At 42.5% G+C, this 16,490-nt stretch overlaps 1 protein-coding gene across 1 annotated transcript in view; it reads right to left on the bottom strand.

Annotated features, from left to right (window-relative positions):
* The window catches only part of LOC147725620 (uncharacterized), a 145,168-nt gene that overhangs the window by 44,450 nt on the left and 84,228 nt on the right, over positions 1-16,490 (bottom strand). The window contains exon 3 of the mRNA XM_086964311.1: positions 7,084-7,332. Coding sequence (XP_086820437.1) covers positions 7,084-7,332 — 249 coding nt within the window. The remainder of the gene's footprint in view (positions 1-7,083; positions 7,333-16,490) is intronic.

Raw genomic sequence — 16,490 nt, forward strand, 5'->3', positions numbered from 1 at the left:
CTGTTTTACTCCAGATATACATCTGATGGATATGATTCATTTCATTTTCTCCTACATTGTTGTTCAATACACCATGTATAGCTCACACTGTATTTGTATATACAAATCTCCTAAATGAACTTTATAACTTCATGGCTTGGTTCTTTTCATAATCTGTTTACCACAAGTGGTTTTCTCCCCTGCGGACTCTGTGTCTCGCACTGAGGTTTAGACCCACCGGCGAAAGATATACATTGTTTGATCTGTAGTGTTCTTTTCCTTTTGCAGCAGGTAGAAAGGTGTACTTACACCAATTAGAGTTTAGTATTAAAAATATTTTTTTAAATCACATTTGCACATATTGGTTTCAGGTTAATGCACTTTGGCTCACAAACTCTGGCTTTCCAAGGATGCTGGAGAAGACAGAGTAGCCTTATCCTTAGATGCCAGAGAAGGCCTTTTACCGTATTGAATCTATACTACTATTATAAAGAGAGAACACAAACCTTTGAGCCAGGTAAACTCGGGAACCACAGCGCCAATCAAAACACCCAATACATCATAGGAAACGTCAGGTTAAGCAGAAGGACATAGGCTATATACCATAAAAAAATATACCTTAGAAGGGAAAAGTATGTTCTTTCAGAAAGTAGTCCCTTGGAAGTAGCGCCATGTCTGAGGTGGGCGTGTGCATGTTATGCGTGCTGACATCACAATCACGGGTCCGCCATTGAAGTAAAGTAGTAAAGTGCTCGGAGAGCGGACTGGAGCGTGGCCAGAAGCGGGCAGGACAGGAGCGCCGAACCGAGAGACTCCGGAGTCCTGCTTTCCGCACCAAAGAAATGCCTTGCCTGGGATACTGGCGCCCTTTGGTGACTGGGCACCGTGATTGCCAATGCATATGCGGTGAGGTGTGCTGGGCATAACCAATTTGTTTCCTCTGACCTCGTATGTGTGCCTATGACTATTTTATGCTTCATGCTGCTCGATTGACACTTGCAACATTTCCGTGGCTGTGGCCTTGATTGGGTTGTTTGAACTGTTGTCCGGTTGTTGGCACGGACTGTTCAAGGAGCACTTTCGGTCTGAGCTTCCACATGAAACGCTCGCTAGCCAAACGGGAACACGCGGGGCTGCCTAGGGGGATTATGGGTCTTGCAGTCCCGCTGGGAGGAGTAGCAATTACCCGGAGGCGGCATTTATGTCAAAATTAGACACAGCCTGTGTTATTAGAGCCCCGTGGCTTTGTTACAAGCCCAATCAATATCTGTTTACCCCATGTTTTTGTTCCTGCGTGCATTTGGAAGCATAGTTCAAATTTCACTCTGTGTAACATTATTGTAAAAACCGGACAGGTTTTCTTTTGTTTAGATACGAGGCAATGTGGTGGATGCAATCAAGTATTAATATTATTGGCAGCATGACTTATATACAAAATACTTTTAAATTATGCAGTTCTATTTAGTATTATCTGATTTATCATCAGCAAGGCAGCATGTTCTGATAGTATTGGCGCCATAATTCAGAGAAACATTTAAGCACCTCAGCTGGCCATTACGACATGTTCATATCGAGAGGCAGATGACATACACATATTTCTACTGTGCATATATTAGGAAGCTGATGCACTTTAATTACTGACAATACAAACTGACTATGTATTATGCTGTTATTCGTTTTGATGAATTTTTTACACTTTGCATTTTATACATATCTTTAGAAAAGTATGTGTTGCCAGTTTTATTTGCTTTTGCACAGTCTATCTTTTATGTCTACTCATACCTGAAGGAAGGAGGCGGGCTATATATATCTGAAATATTATGGCGCCAATTAGATTGATAAACATGTCTCTCTGTCATTGCGGGGTCGTGGGAGACCTGACTTTGAATAAATAAGCCTTATACCTACATACCTGATGTACATGCCTCTTCTTCGTTGGAGCAGGACTGTCTTTTGGATATATCTATATCTATACTACTATTATAAAGAGAGAACTTGCACCTTTTGGCCAGGTAAACTCGGGAACCACAGCGCCAATCTACACACCCGATACATCTATGAAAATGTGTAGATGGACGTAGGCTATATAAATAAAATTTAAAAAAAAGTAAATTACAAAAATTAAGTTTGTAAACAAAGTAGTCCCCTGAAAGTAGCGCTGGCCGCGACGCGACATGCGTGATCACGACGAAGGAGGAACTGCGGTGCAGTGACGAGTGGCTGTGCAGTGAGGAGCGGCGGCACAGGTAAGGAAAGGGAAAGTGAGACTGTGTGATGCAGGGGGAGGCAAGAAGGAGGCAGCAGTAAATGAAAATGTCGGAGCGCGAGTGAGTCGGGCGGGAGAGGGGCGCGAGTGAGTCAAGGCGGGAGGGGGGCGCGAGTGAGTCGGGGCAGGAGGGGGGCGCGAGTGAGTCGGGGTGGGAGGGGGGCGCAAGTGAGTCAGGGTGGGAGGGGGGCGGGAGGGAGTCGGTGCGGGAGGGGGTCAGGGCGGGAGCGGGTGTACTGCCCCCAGCCCCTTTCTGCCCCAGGCAACGCTGGGGCGGGCTGCTAGTTGAACTATATGTTCCATACACTACATAGGTTGGGATTAGACAACGAATATATCTCTATGGTCAAATGGTTATATGAGACACCATCCGCACAAGTGAATTGTGGGGGTTTCCTTTCAAAATCTTTTTTAGTGCAAAGAAGAACCCGCCAGGGTTGCCCTTTAGCGCCCCTTTTATTCCTTCTTGCACTTGAACCGCTAGCTGCTGGAATAAGACAGTGTTCACAAATAGTAGGCATTCCTACACTAGCAAGGATCTCAAGAAATACTGCTTTATGGCGATGACACATTGCTCACACTTACTGATCTGTCTACTTCACTCCTCACACTCATGTCCACCATTTCTCGCTTCTCAATCATTTCTGGCTACAAAGTCAATTGGAATAAGAGTGAAGCTCTCCCACTGTCCAGGGGTACAACAAAAGCAGCTATTTTGGGCTATAACTTTCAATGGAAAGTGGACCGCCTGAAGTATCTAGGTATTTATATCAACACAGATTTAGAACGTATGATTCAGGGTAACTTAGATCCGCTTATTACCAAAACGAAGTGAGAGTATGAAAAATGGTCTCTTCTTAACCTGTCCATTTGGGGGAGAGTACAAGCAGTGAAAGTGAATATGGTGCTTTATTTCACTTATGTTTTAGGTATGTTGCGTTATAACAGTTAAAATATCAATATTGTGAGATAGCGACAAAGGTATTAAAACTTTTATTCGGGGATCTCTGAAACCTAGACTTAAAATCTCCAAATAGATTGTTCACAGGCGATTTAGGGGCCATAGTTTACCGTGCATTGAGCATTACTATGCAGCCCTCCATTTATCTCGGTTGGTTTATCTTTGGCTCAGAGAGGATGATCCCCCACTATGGGTTCTCATTGACAGACAATACTTATAGGCAACTTCAGGTTTGCATATGTTTTACACTCAGAAATCCCCTGCTTTACAAACACCCAACCCTATTATTCAATCAATGCTTAAGATTTGGATACATGCCCACAAACTCCTTAAGAGTAACCCAAGACTACCTGGAATGGCCCCCATATGGTACAACGCTGATATTAGAATAGGTAAAAAGACAATTTCATGGGATATATGAGAGAGAGTAGGTATTCTAATGCTGGATCACTTACTCACTTTAGAAGGTGAGCTTAAAACTGTTCAAATGCTTCAAATAGAATTTCAACACCCAACCTCCCAAGAGGGGAAATACTTACAACTAAAACAAGCCCTGTTTTGTGTACTAGGACCATATCTGTGGATAGTTGAGGATTCCCCAGTGTAATAATACTTAAACATGTGGGGGAAATTCAAAGACGCAGTCTCTGGATTTTATAATATCATAGTGCATAAATTACACTCATGCCCATTACTAGCACAACTTCATGTCAAATGGCAAGGGTTAATTACCATAGTTTATTCCGATGAGGAAATGGCGGGTGTTATTACGAACATGGATAAGACAGAGAGTCCAAAATGAAATTTACTCTCATCAAAGTTCTTCTTAACTGGTACTGGTTACCTCAAAAACTCAAGACAGCAGGTTTACTACACCTATCTACCTGTTGGAGGTGCCCACTGGAAGACTGCGATATGCTACACATTTTATTCTGATGTGCAATTCTGAAGGAATATTGGCCTTCCATAACTGCCTCTCTACACAGAGCTATACATGTGTCCATTCCTTTAACAGAAAAAATCGTTTTATTACATGATATTACTGATCTCCCAAATCTAACAAACCATACAAGACGAGCTATTGCATAATTTGTATATTAAGACAGTGGAGAACACCACAATGTCCTACACATGATGAATGGCTTATTGAAATGTATTAAATGGCATCATATGAAAAACACATTTATAGATTGCAATGTTGGAATTTTCATCCAAATTTGGAACCCCTTTCTAGCTAATACATATTCTATTTCTGGTAATTCTGGTATTTCAGATTTTCCTTCTAATTAGATAATAAGGAAGCCCCTTCCTTTTTTATCTCCTTATTAATTCATTATCATCGTTATTTATATTCATGGTGTTGCTGTTATCATTAGGACTGTTGATGCTTTAGCCATTAACACTGTTATTTTAATTAGAACTTACTGTTCACCCATTGGACATAGTTGAGTTTGTAGGGATATCTCCACTTGAAATGTTACATTTGTATGATATTATCTCCAATATCTTCCGATTATCTATAATATATGGTTTACTATATGTTGTATACTTGCTACATGATATCTTCTCTTGTCCATCCTTCCTATTTCTTCCTATCCAGGTTTTATGAGTATCTCAGATATTGTATCTTTTGAAATCTGTATTATGTTTTGGTGTTTAGAAATCTGAGAAGTTAACATTTCATAGTATTTTATTGTGTGGCCATAATTTGATTTATTGTTTATTCTTTTTTGTATGTATTGTTTATATACTGACATGTATTTTTCAATAAATATATACAACAAAAGAAAGAAAATACTACATCTATTAACTTAACGCTAGTTCTTAACTTTTGCTACCTATTTTTGAGCCTTATGCTAATTCCCTGTAAATGATTTATTATTCATGATTTAAAACTACTCATATATTGCTTTCTGTTTATTTAACGTATGTCTTTAATTAAACCTTCATGGTTTCTATGTTATACTGGTAACAATAAGGTTTGTTTAATTGATTCTGTTACTTGATTTGCTGACTAAAATCTAATCTACTTATGGTCACACTTCCTCGTGTGTTCTAGAGAATAACACAGCCCCTGATTGTGTGTGTGGGCTATTTATCTTTAGATCATCTCGGCATTCATTTTTCCACTGAAAACAGAGTGAGCAAGCACTTTTCCATGGTGTCACAGCAGGATAAAATCCTCTTGTTTTGTCACTGATGTGATAAGAGACCAGGGGCCCGATGTAGGTAAATGGCATTTACCGATTCGTAAATACCGAATTTTACCGATTCGGTATTTACAAATTGGTAAATGCTATGTAGGTATTTTTACCGATTTTTTTACCGAATCTGTAACATTCGGTAATTACCGAATCGGTATTTACCGAATCGGTAATTGCCATTGATTCCAAGAGGCCTTGAGGCCCATAGGAACCAATGTCAATTACCGAATCGGTAAATACTGATTCGGTAAAATTACCGAATTTACAAAGGGGACAGGGTGTCACTTTGACACCCTGTTGCACCCCTGATTCAGGCTTGTGTGCCATGTGGCACACATACATGCCCTGAGGGCATGTACATGCACAGATGTGCATGTACACAGGAATTCGTTATTTACCATGCAATAGTATTACATGGTAAATAACGAATTCCTAGGGGCCTGTGGCACTGTTTCCAGTGCCACCTACATATAGATTTACCGATTCGGTATATTTACCGTTTCGGTATTTTACAGAATCGGTAAACTTACAGAATCGGTAAATTTACTGATTCTGTAAAATATAGGCCCCCTACATCTCAATCACCAAATACCGGTCGGTAACGGCCGAAATCGGCCTTTACCGACGGTATTTGTTGACCTACATCTGGCCCCAGATGTACTAAAACCTTTTAGTGTTCACAAAGAGTCCTATTCGTAGAATCGGGCCAGTTACGACTGCTAAAAAGCATTACTGCATGTACAGAGGCTCTATTTGCGATTCAGTAACATGTTACGGAATCTCAAATAGTGTTTAGGGAGTCCCTTCTAATTACCAAATAGAAATGTTATGTGTGAATGGTTTGCAACCGGAAGGCAGTCGCAAAACATTCACATTTAACTGACTCCATGAAGGAGGTGGTAACCCGTTTGCAAAGGACCTCTTACCCTTTGAGAATATTTGTTTGTAAACCTATATTTTAAGACCAGGCAGTGGTACCACAGACCACTGCCTACTCTTAAAAAATGAAAAGAAAACTTTTCATCTTTCTTTTTGAAATGCATCCCCTTTTCCTTTCAGAAAATGGGCTGCGTTTTTTTTATTTTTTAAAGCAATCACAGTCATTTTGGTCTGCTGATCCCAGCAGACCACCATCGTTGTGAATTTTCGCCATTCCCATTAGGCCACAAAGCGAGACATGAATTTTATGAGGTAGGCCTATTTGCAACCCACTGGGAATCTCAAAATGTGTCGAAGACACACTTGCATATGGGTGTTTGCAATTTATTTATTGCGAATCACAAAAATATGCAATTTGGAAATTGCAAACTGACTTTTTTGTACATCTTTTTTGTACATCTGGCCCTTACACTCCAGAGCTTATCCTAATGGCTACCAATGGGAATTAGAAATACACAGCAATTACACTGCTTCACAGCAGCTTGTATTTTGGCGCCTCCAATGTGATTTGGTGTCAATCTTACTGTGGAAGCCCCCTCTCCCTCTTTGTAGGACAAAGGTATCCGATGGTGAACAGCTCCAGCACAAGCAGGTTGCACGATGATACCTAGGCTTTGTTAATAAGGGTCATCACAGAGTCCACAAACAACAAAAGCTATAAATGCTTTATAAAAAACAGGCTTAGAGATCACAAGACATTATTATGATTGGATAATTGAATTGTTGCACCTCACCGGGAGACGTCAGATTGATGGTGGCGTTCAACTGTCCCAACACGCCACACAACACGCTGCATTGGTAACAGCCACAGGCCATGTCTCGAGGTATGCGGAGTGTGTGATTGTCGGTTAGTAGATGGGATTCCGGCAAACTAGATCCATCTCTGGTCCAAGCAATAGAACTCCCACTGCCGGTGGAGTTGCAATAGAGAAGAACTCCATTCTCTGAGGGAAGGTGTGCAATGGAGACATGGCAGACAGGATCTGAAAACAAACAATAAATGGTTGATAAATGGGTATCCATAGTCAAATTCTCAAGTATAGTCTTCTTGTAAAAAATGTAATGTCTTTCTACTGATATTTATTCTTTACAATGGAAGTTTCAAATAAATAATCTAGACCTATAGAAGTCTAGCTTTCATCCCTAGTCGCACGATCTTCACACTTCCTAAATTGGTAGCAGAGCGACATAAGATATTTAAAATGACAAAGGATTCCACTGATTGGATACTATTGTACTTAAACATCCTGTCCAAATTTGTAGGGATGTGATCAGTTTATTTATTGATTCCGTTTTTTGGTATAGTGCAAAAATTATCCCAAAGGGAGTTGGATTACTTTACATACGACTTGTGAGGAAAGCATAAGCATTTGTAGGTCAAGAAATTTTGATTACATGAGCATTATAAAACAGCTTGCAAATGCAACATGCAAATGAAGATCTTTTTTTGATAAACAAGATGTAGGGTCTAACACATATATCTTCTGTTGCGCCCCTCGGAATGGAAAGTGGCTTGTATTACAGGGCATTTCTACACAGAGGTTGGAATTAATAAATATATATATATTTGCTACGTATCATCAGCAAGAAAAGACTAACAGCGGAAGTATGTCTTCACTATTTGTTACACACGTGACACTGGTGATCACCACTAGGGGGTGGTTTTGTTTACACCATAAGTATAAAAAAGCATTATTATTCTTAACATGTTGCAGCGTGAACAAGGGCTCTTTAGCTCGAAACGCGTCGCTGGTTCTGTTGGAACAATAAAAACACCTTTTGCTGTCTTCGTTGGTCCGTTCCTCATTTCTGCTGGCGTGGAAGCGGTGTCTGCGAGCGCAGAGCGTGCTGAGGAGGAGCTTTTGTTTCATATTGGACGGAAGTGGATTTGCTTCCGTAACGGACCCCTTCATCACAAGCTGACAGCCGCTTTCAAATCACCTTTTTTGGATCTCGAGTGGGAATTCCCGGGGTGAACTGAAATCTAGCCAACTGTAATTGGCGGTTGGAGCGGCCCCACAGGATCGCGTCGGAGGACGCGGGACACGGAGCGGTTCCCGCCATCTGCGTGCGGTGAGTTTTTCAAACGCAATGCTAGCCGGTGGTGAAGTTGTCAAGCAGCGGATATAAAGCGGGTGGAAGAATTACGTTTGCCTGCTAGCTTTCCATATAAATAACAGAACCGAAAACAACATGAACGAAGAGGAAATAGATAAACTGCGGGAAGAAGCTGCTCTCACATTGTTTGATGGGACCGACAATCCCTCAGGCCATGACAAAGTACCATCGCAGGGTGATCGTAACATCACGCAAACAAGGGATTTAAAGCATTTATTTAAAGAACTAGAAAAATTGCACAAGGCAGAATGCACAAAATGGTGGGAACATAAATCTCTAAGTAAATATGAAGAAGTTGGTCGGGTCCCTCGTGGATTACGTATTTTATTGGCACCCAGTTTTGATAAGCCTGATCCGGCGATGCTGCAAGAGTGGGGGGAAAGTAATCTGGCCGCGTCCATGAATCTTGTCTGCATACTAATTAAATATGCTGTTAGTGACCGAGCAAAACTGTTGGATCAAATTAGGGCTGTGGAAATGGAAATAAATGCTTGCCCGGAACCTCTAGAAATCAAAAACTTTACGGACAGCATGAATGAGCAATTACGTAAACATGAGGAGAAAATTAAAACCCAAAAGTCTTCCAAGTTTACTCGCGATGCAGACGACTACCGTTACGGCAGGATTTTTACATTCTCGCGAAAATATAACACAGCCAAAAGACAAGCATATACAAAGAAGAAAAATGCTGCGGGAGTCAATATCAACAATGTTACATCAGCCACCAGTGCCAGCATAGTAGTATCAGGTGCTACTAACAACGAGGGGGCCGAACAAAACAGCGAGGCCTCATCTGTAACAAGCGCATCTAGTGTGGAATCATTATCATCTGGCTCCACGAGCTCGGATTTAAACTTAATGGGACTGGAAACACTCAATCTCCAGCAAGAAATGGAATTTGTGGTAGAAGAGAGGCTCCAAACTCTGAGGTCTTGGCAACCCAACTCGCAAACAGGCAAAGGAGGAACCAACGCCGGAAAGCACGACGGCGCAGATGGAAACAGCGCCGGTGCGCAGCAACAACAAAAGAAAAAGAAAAAAAATGGGGGAAACGCCGTTAGTGGACAATACCATCATCAATCTCTCTAACGTTACCCTGAATAAAGCTGAGGAACAACTACTTTCGTTAGGTTTGAATTATTCACCTATACAGAGTTTTAATTATGCCATGACCAGAGTGGATCTCTTTTGCTTTATAAGAAAACTAAAATTAAAAAAACATTTTGCCTTAGAATCTGCTAAAGACCTTAACAAACCAAACAACCTGAATGAGGAGTCCAATGATATAAATGAATTATGTGCGTCAGATACTCATACTTTTTTGGACGCCAATGACTTGCCTAACTCCCCCAATAATTCGGAAATAGACCCCGAAGAGGCAACACAGAGTCGCCTAAGGCGAATATCCATCTCTCAAAAAGGTGCTGGTTTGAGTCCTTTTCGTAGCAAATCGAAGTTCACCCCTTTAATGTCTAAAGATGCGATCGACATCTTTCATGACTGCGTCACTAATGATATCAAAAAACTCTATACTAAAGTAAACAACAAACATCGGAAAAAAGAGATACATATGAAATGCGCTTATGATAAGTTGATGAGGAAATTGGGAGATAATCCGGACATCGTGATCAAAAAATCAGATAAGGGGGGTAATCTGGTGATTTGGCCCAAACAGGACTACATCAATGAGGCCAAACGCCAACTTGGAGACCCTTTATGCTACATCAAAGCCTCACAAAAAGAATATGAGAACGCTACATCTAAACTCCACAAGATGTTAAGCCAATGGAAAAGAGAGGGTCTGATTTCATCTGAAGAGCATAAATTTATGTACATTAATTTTCCTATCCTGCCTTCTCTTTACCTTATCCCAAAGGTACACAAAGCTATACAACATATACCCGGCAGGCCAATTGTATCGGCCATAGGTAGTGTGGGTGAGAAAGTGGGGGAGTATATTGATTTTTTCCTCCAGGATTTTGTAAAACAACTCCCCAGCTTTACCCGGGATACTAGTGACTTTATAACGAACATTTCTAGCATTAAGTGGGACAGTGATATGTGGCTTATCTCATTGGATGTTGAGGCACTGTATACCAGTATAGATCACGAACAAGGGCTTTCCGCAGTACATTACCTCTCCAGCAGACCAATTATGTACTATGAACACAATAAGGTCATCTTGTGCCTCATGGAATGGTGTCTCCACAACAATTTTTTCTCCTTTGGTAAGGAGATCTTTAGACAGCTTAGAGGAGTGGCGATGGGGGCCTGCTTCTCTCCCAGCTATGCGTGCTTGCACGTTGGCTGGTGGGAGGAGCAGGTCCTCAATGTGCGCCACAAAGCTTGGATGGAGGGCCATGTGAGTTGCTTTCTGAGGTACATTGACGACATATTTATTGCTTGGAGAGGAAGTAAAGAGGAAGCCCTTTTATTCATCCAAGATATCAATAGCAATTCACTCAATCTCAACTTCACAGCGCATATTGATAAAAATAGAATTCAATTTCTAGATGTTGAGGTGTATGTTACCAACGGTACACTTAACACTACACTTCACAGGAAACCAACAGCGGGCAACGCTACACTGCACGCAACTAGCATGCATCCGAAACATACCATTTCAGGAATCCCGTATGGTGAAATTTTAAGGTTAAAAAGGATCTGTAGCTCCCCTTCAGACTATAATAATTGTCTAGGAGAACTCATGACAAGATTAAAAGCTAGGAGCTATTCTGACACAGTTTTAAATGCAGCCATCAATAAATCCTTATCCAGATCTAGGGAGAGTCTCTTTCCTACACCCACGTCTGAGACTGTACACTCTAACAGTATTGAACCCCAGTTGGATTGCCCACGTCTAATCATAACTTACGGTAGAGAGGACAGAACAATTAGGTCCATTATGGATAAGAACTGGCCAATCGTTCTAAGTGATCATATACTCAACACCAGATTGGCTGTTTCTCCCACTGTGACTTTTAGACGCGCGAAAACTATGGGCAATTCTTTGGATAAGACAGCCTCTGAACTTAAAATGAAAAAACCTTGATTACGTCCTACCAGAGGTTTTTATAGATGCTCTAGTTGCCGTGCATGCAAATTCGGTGCTACCACTACACACTATTCCACCCCTTTTAGTACAGTTTCCAAACCGATCACTGGTAACTATTCTTGTAAGACAGATCATGCTGTCTATGTCCTGGCGTGCACCTGTGGGCTTAGATATGTTGGCAGCACTAAGCTCCAGGTGCATGTCCGGATATTACAGCATCTGCGGGCTATACTACACAGTGACCCGGCTTACCCGGTTGCCCGACATTTTAAACGGGTACACAATAATGATCTGAAATGCCTTAGTTACTTTGTTATTGGAGCAGTACCATGCTTGAAAAGAGGGGGTGATCGTGAACTGCAGCTTAGAAAACTGGAGTCCAGATTTATTCTTGAGCTCGATAGCCGTTGGCCTAATGGGCTCAACAATATTGAAGAAATGCACCATTATCTGTAAATATTTATTTGGTTGCAGCTTATCTGAGCTATCTGTATTTATCCAGTTTTCTTAAATGTGTGGTCCTTGTTCTCCTAGTTAGGTTCCCTATTAGGAGTTACACTTTATTCTAGTACCAACTTGGCTGATAACATTCTATTGTTCATTGTACCGATCTGTTGCTTAGTGGTTTCTGTGTTTATATATCTGAAATCTTATGATATATGCGATATATATGCATGTTTTACACTTCCATCTGTTTTATTGGTATTTTACAGTTCTGTATTTATTCTGACATTTAAGTCTCTTAAACTTAGTGCCTGTCAAGTTATACATTTGGACTGTATTATTCTGAAACACGATGCAATATTTTTCACTTTTTGTATAGGTCTTTTACTGTACAGTTGATCTTGATATGTGTGTATATATATGAGATATGGTATTATTTTTACATATTCTCATTTTTAGTTTTTTTGATATAAAGTTTTACCATTTGTAATTTTTAGAGAACCTTCTATTTAATAATACAGTAAATCATGAATTCAGGAAATTGAGAATGTAGATTAACATGAAGTATTAGGTATCTCTGTTCTGATGGTAATGCGGCTTATCCTCGCACTTTGCACTTTTTTGAAAATGTTCTCACTTTTGCACTTTTTTATACACTTTTTGCATTTTAACTTGCGCTGCTATAATGTATTGACTTGCACATGTAACATACAATATTTGATATGATTCATTGAGCCTTTTTTGATGGTATATTGATTGTTTGCATTTTGTGATATTTTGGGCTTCAATAACCAACTTAATTTAGCAGTTGGGTTACTACTTGGATTTAACCAGTAATTGTATTTTTGCTATGTATCATGAGCAAGAAAAGACTAACAGCGGAAGTATGTCTTCACTATTTGTTACACACGTGACACTGGTGATCACCACTAGGGGTTGGTGATGTTTACACCATAAGTATAAAAAAGCATTATTATTCTTAACATGTTGCAGCGTGAACAAGGGCTCTTTAGCTCGAAACGCGTCGCTGGTTCTGTTGGAACAATAAAAACACCTTTTGCTGACTTCGTTGGTCCGTTCCTCATTTCTGCTGGCGTGGAAGCGGTGTCTGCGAGCGCAGAGCGTGCTGAGGAGGAGCTTTTGTTTCATATATATATATATATATACATACATATATATATATATATATATATATATATATATATATATATATATATATATATATATATATACATATATACATATATACACACACACACACACACACACACAAAATATATAGATTTATTTTTTTACTGAAAAAAACAATGGTTAAAGTAACCTATAATCAGGTGTAATATTAAGTTCTGTTTTTTTAAACCTTAGACCTTCACTGAAAAAAACAAAAGTTAAAGTAACCTTATAGTTAAGTGAATTTGTCATTAATGTTCTGAACTAAACCAATAAACTTCACTGGTTATAGTTACCAGCACAAACTATAACTTGCGCCCCTGCGCACGGTTTATGACCTCACATATAACATCACTGCTGACATTTTCTATGGCATCATTTATGGTATCACTGATGACAACACTAATGATATCAGCCAATTAGTGTGTGTATTTGTTTTAAAGTTTACATAGTGGATCCACTTATTTAAATAAAGAGGAGTAGCCAAATGCCAGTGTAGCCAGGGGCCAACATTTTGATGGGGAGGTGGTATGCAACCTTTACAACGCAACTTTTACCACGCAGTGTTGTTACAACGCATATATTACAACAAAAACCATTACAACGCATTACACTGGGGGGCGCTCTAGGATAAGGAATAGTTTTAATTTACTATCGAACACCTTCCCTAGTTTCCACGGGGACTGGAGTTGGAATAGTAAATTACACTATTCACTATCCAGCACCCCCAAGTGTAATGCGTTGTAAAGGTTTTCGTTGTAAAACTTGCATTGTAACAGCATGCGTGGTAAAAGCATACGTTGTAACGTCATACATCCGGGGAGGTGGGTGTGCGGGAACCCCTCCCTGGGCAGATTTTGTCCCTAGGGGCCTTATCCCCTGGTGTCTAGCAACATTATAAAGGGGAGGAGGGTGTCCGGAATTCCCTCGCCAGGCTGATTTCGGCCCCAGGGATCCCATCCTCTGGGGCCCTGAAACATTTTTAGGGGGAGGGAGGGCGTGCGGCCCTCCTCTCCGGGCGAATTTCTGCCGGGGGAACCCATCTCCCAGACCCACCACAGTGATGCTGGGGGAACGGGGGGCACAAAGTCCCTGGGACCACAGCTGGGACTCTCACAGACCCAACTAATACAATTATTTAGCTCAACGAACTCAAGAGCTCCAAGAAGGACTGCAGAGCCCGTGAGAAAGCCTGGCGCAGAGAACCAACACCGGACAACATGACTGCCCTCAAGCTCGCCACCCGAAAACACCACCAACTGATCCACAACACCAAGAAAACTGCATTCAAGGAACGACTGGACAACAACGCACACAACAGCAAGGAACTCTTCAACATCGTTAAAGAGCTCTCCAACCCCAACGCTGGAAACAACGACATCACCTCTTCGCAAGACCTCTGCAACTCCCTTGCCTCCTACTTCCACAACAAGATCGCGGACATACACAACAGCTTCAGCACTCAACCGACGCACACCACGACCGAACCACCGCCCCCCACCACCACCCTCCGCGATTGGACCCCGATCAGCACCGAAGACACCATCCGCACGATGAACTCCATCTACTCCGGATCTCCGACCGACCCTTGCCCTCACCGCGTCTTCAACAAGGCCGACGCTGTCATCGCACCCCACCTGCGGGACATCATCAACACCTCCTTCAACACCGCTACCTTCCCGGAGAGCTGGAAGCACGCCGAACTCAGCGCCCTACTAAAGAAGCCATCAGCCGACCCCACCGACCTCAAGAACTACCGTCCCATCTCGCTGTTCCCGTTCCCCGCAAAAGTCATCGAGAAGACCGTCAACAAGCAGCTGGCCGCCTTCCTCGAGACGAACGGATCCCTCGACCTCTCGCAGTCTGGCTTCCGGGCCAATCACAGCACCGAGACCGCCCTGATCGCAGCAACCGATGACATCCGAGCCCTGCTCGACAACGGAGAAACAGAGGCCCTCATCCTCCTAGACCTCTCCGCGGCCTTCGACACTGTCTGCCACCATACCCTAGTACAGCGCCTCAGCAATGTTATGTTATGTTATGTTATTGGCTTTTATACCGCGCACAGCTGCCCCAGCAAAGGGGCGTCCTGGCGCCAAGAAAGGTCAACACAACATCACACAGCGCATAAAGGGAGATCAGAAACATAAGTTAAAAAAGAAAAGTTTTGATGGCACGTCTGAATTGCAGTAAATCCTCCATAGCTCGGATTTCACTGGGAAGAGAGTTCCACAGTTTGGCCGCCACTACCCTGAAGGAGCGGCCACCCATCCTGCACAGCAAAAAACGTGGAACCACAGACAAATTCTGACCCATCGATCTCAAGGATCGAGAAGGAACATAAGGGGTCAGTAAATTCGTCAAGATCGGTGGAGCCATACCTTTCAAAATTTTAAAAGCTAGGCAAAGCACCTTAAACTCGATCCGACGAGCGACAGGCAGCCAATGGAGTGATTGCAGTGCTCTAGACGTCGGGCAACGACGGGGCAATCCCAGAACCGCTCTTGCGGCCGCATTCTGCACACGTTGCAGCCGCATGAGTTCTGCCTTGTTCGCACCTGCAAGTAAAACACTGGCATAGTCTATCCTGGATAGGATCGAGGCCTGGACTACCAGCTGTCTAGTGGCGGCGTCAAAAAATTTGAGCACCGGCCTGATACCCCTAAGTATGCCAAAACAGGAGGCAGCCACCCTCTTAGTTTGGCAGATGAAGCTCAGTGTAGGGTCCAACCATACCCCGAGGTTTTTTATCTCTATGGCAGGAGAGGGTATCGTTCCTAACTCAGGGGGCCACCAGTTGTCGTTCCACCATCCAGGTTGCTTTCCCACCACCATCACCTCAGTCTTCTTTGCGTTCAGTTGGAGACAAATTAAGTTCATCCAATTTGCCACCGCACGTAGCCCCTCACAGAAATTGCGGGCGTCCACAGCTGAGTCTCCACTTAGTGTGACCGCCAGCTGCGTGTCATCCGCATAGGACACCATTGTCAGGCCCCAGCGTTTGACTACCGCAGCCAGCGGACTCACGTATAGCTTAAAAAGAGTGGGGCTCAAGGATGAGCCCTGTGGGACTCCCAAGGTGAGCGGGTGGGAGGTGGATTTGCCAGGTGGTATCGCTACCTGAAAGGATCTGTTGGTAAGGAAGGAGCGGAACCACCCTAACGCCGTGCCCCTAACCCCAGCTTCCACTAACCTCCGCAAAAGTATCTCGTGGGACACCGTATCGAAGGCGGCACTCAGGTCTAACAACAGGAGTGCCGCTGTTCGTCCGGTGTCCAGCACGGAGCGCAGATGTTCAACCATGTATAACAAGGCGGTCTCCGTGCTGTGGCCTGCACGAAATCCATTTTGCGT

Source organism: Lissotriton vulgaris, chromosome 3_2 (assembly GCF_964263255.1).
Source record: "Lissotriton vulgaris chromosome 3_2, aLisVul1.2, whole genome shotgun sequence".
Taxonomy (NCBI): domain Eukaryota; kingdom Metazoa; phylum Chordata; class Amphibia; order Caudata; family Salamandridae; genus Lissotriton; species Lissotriton vulgaris.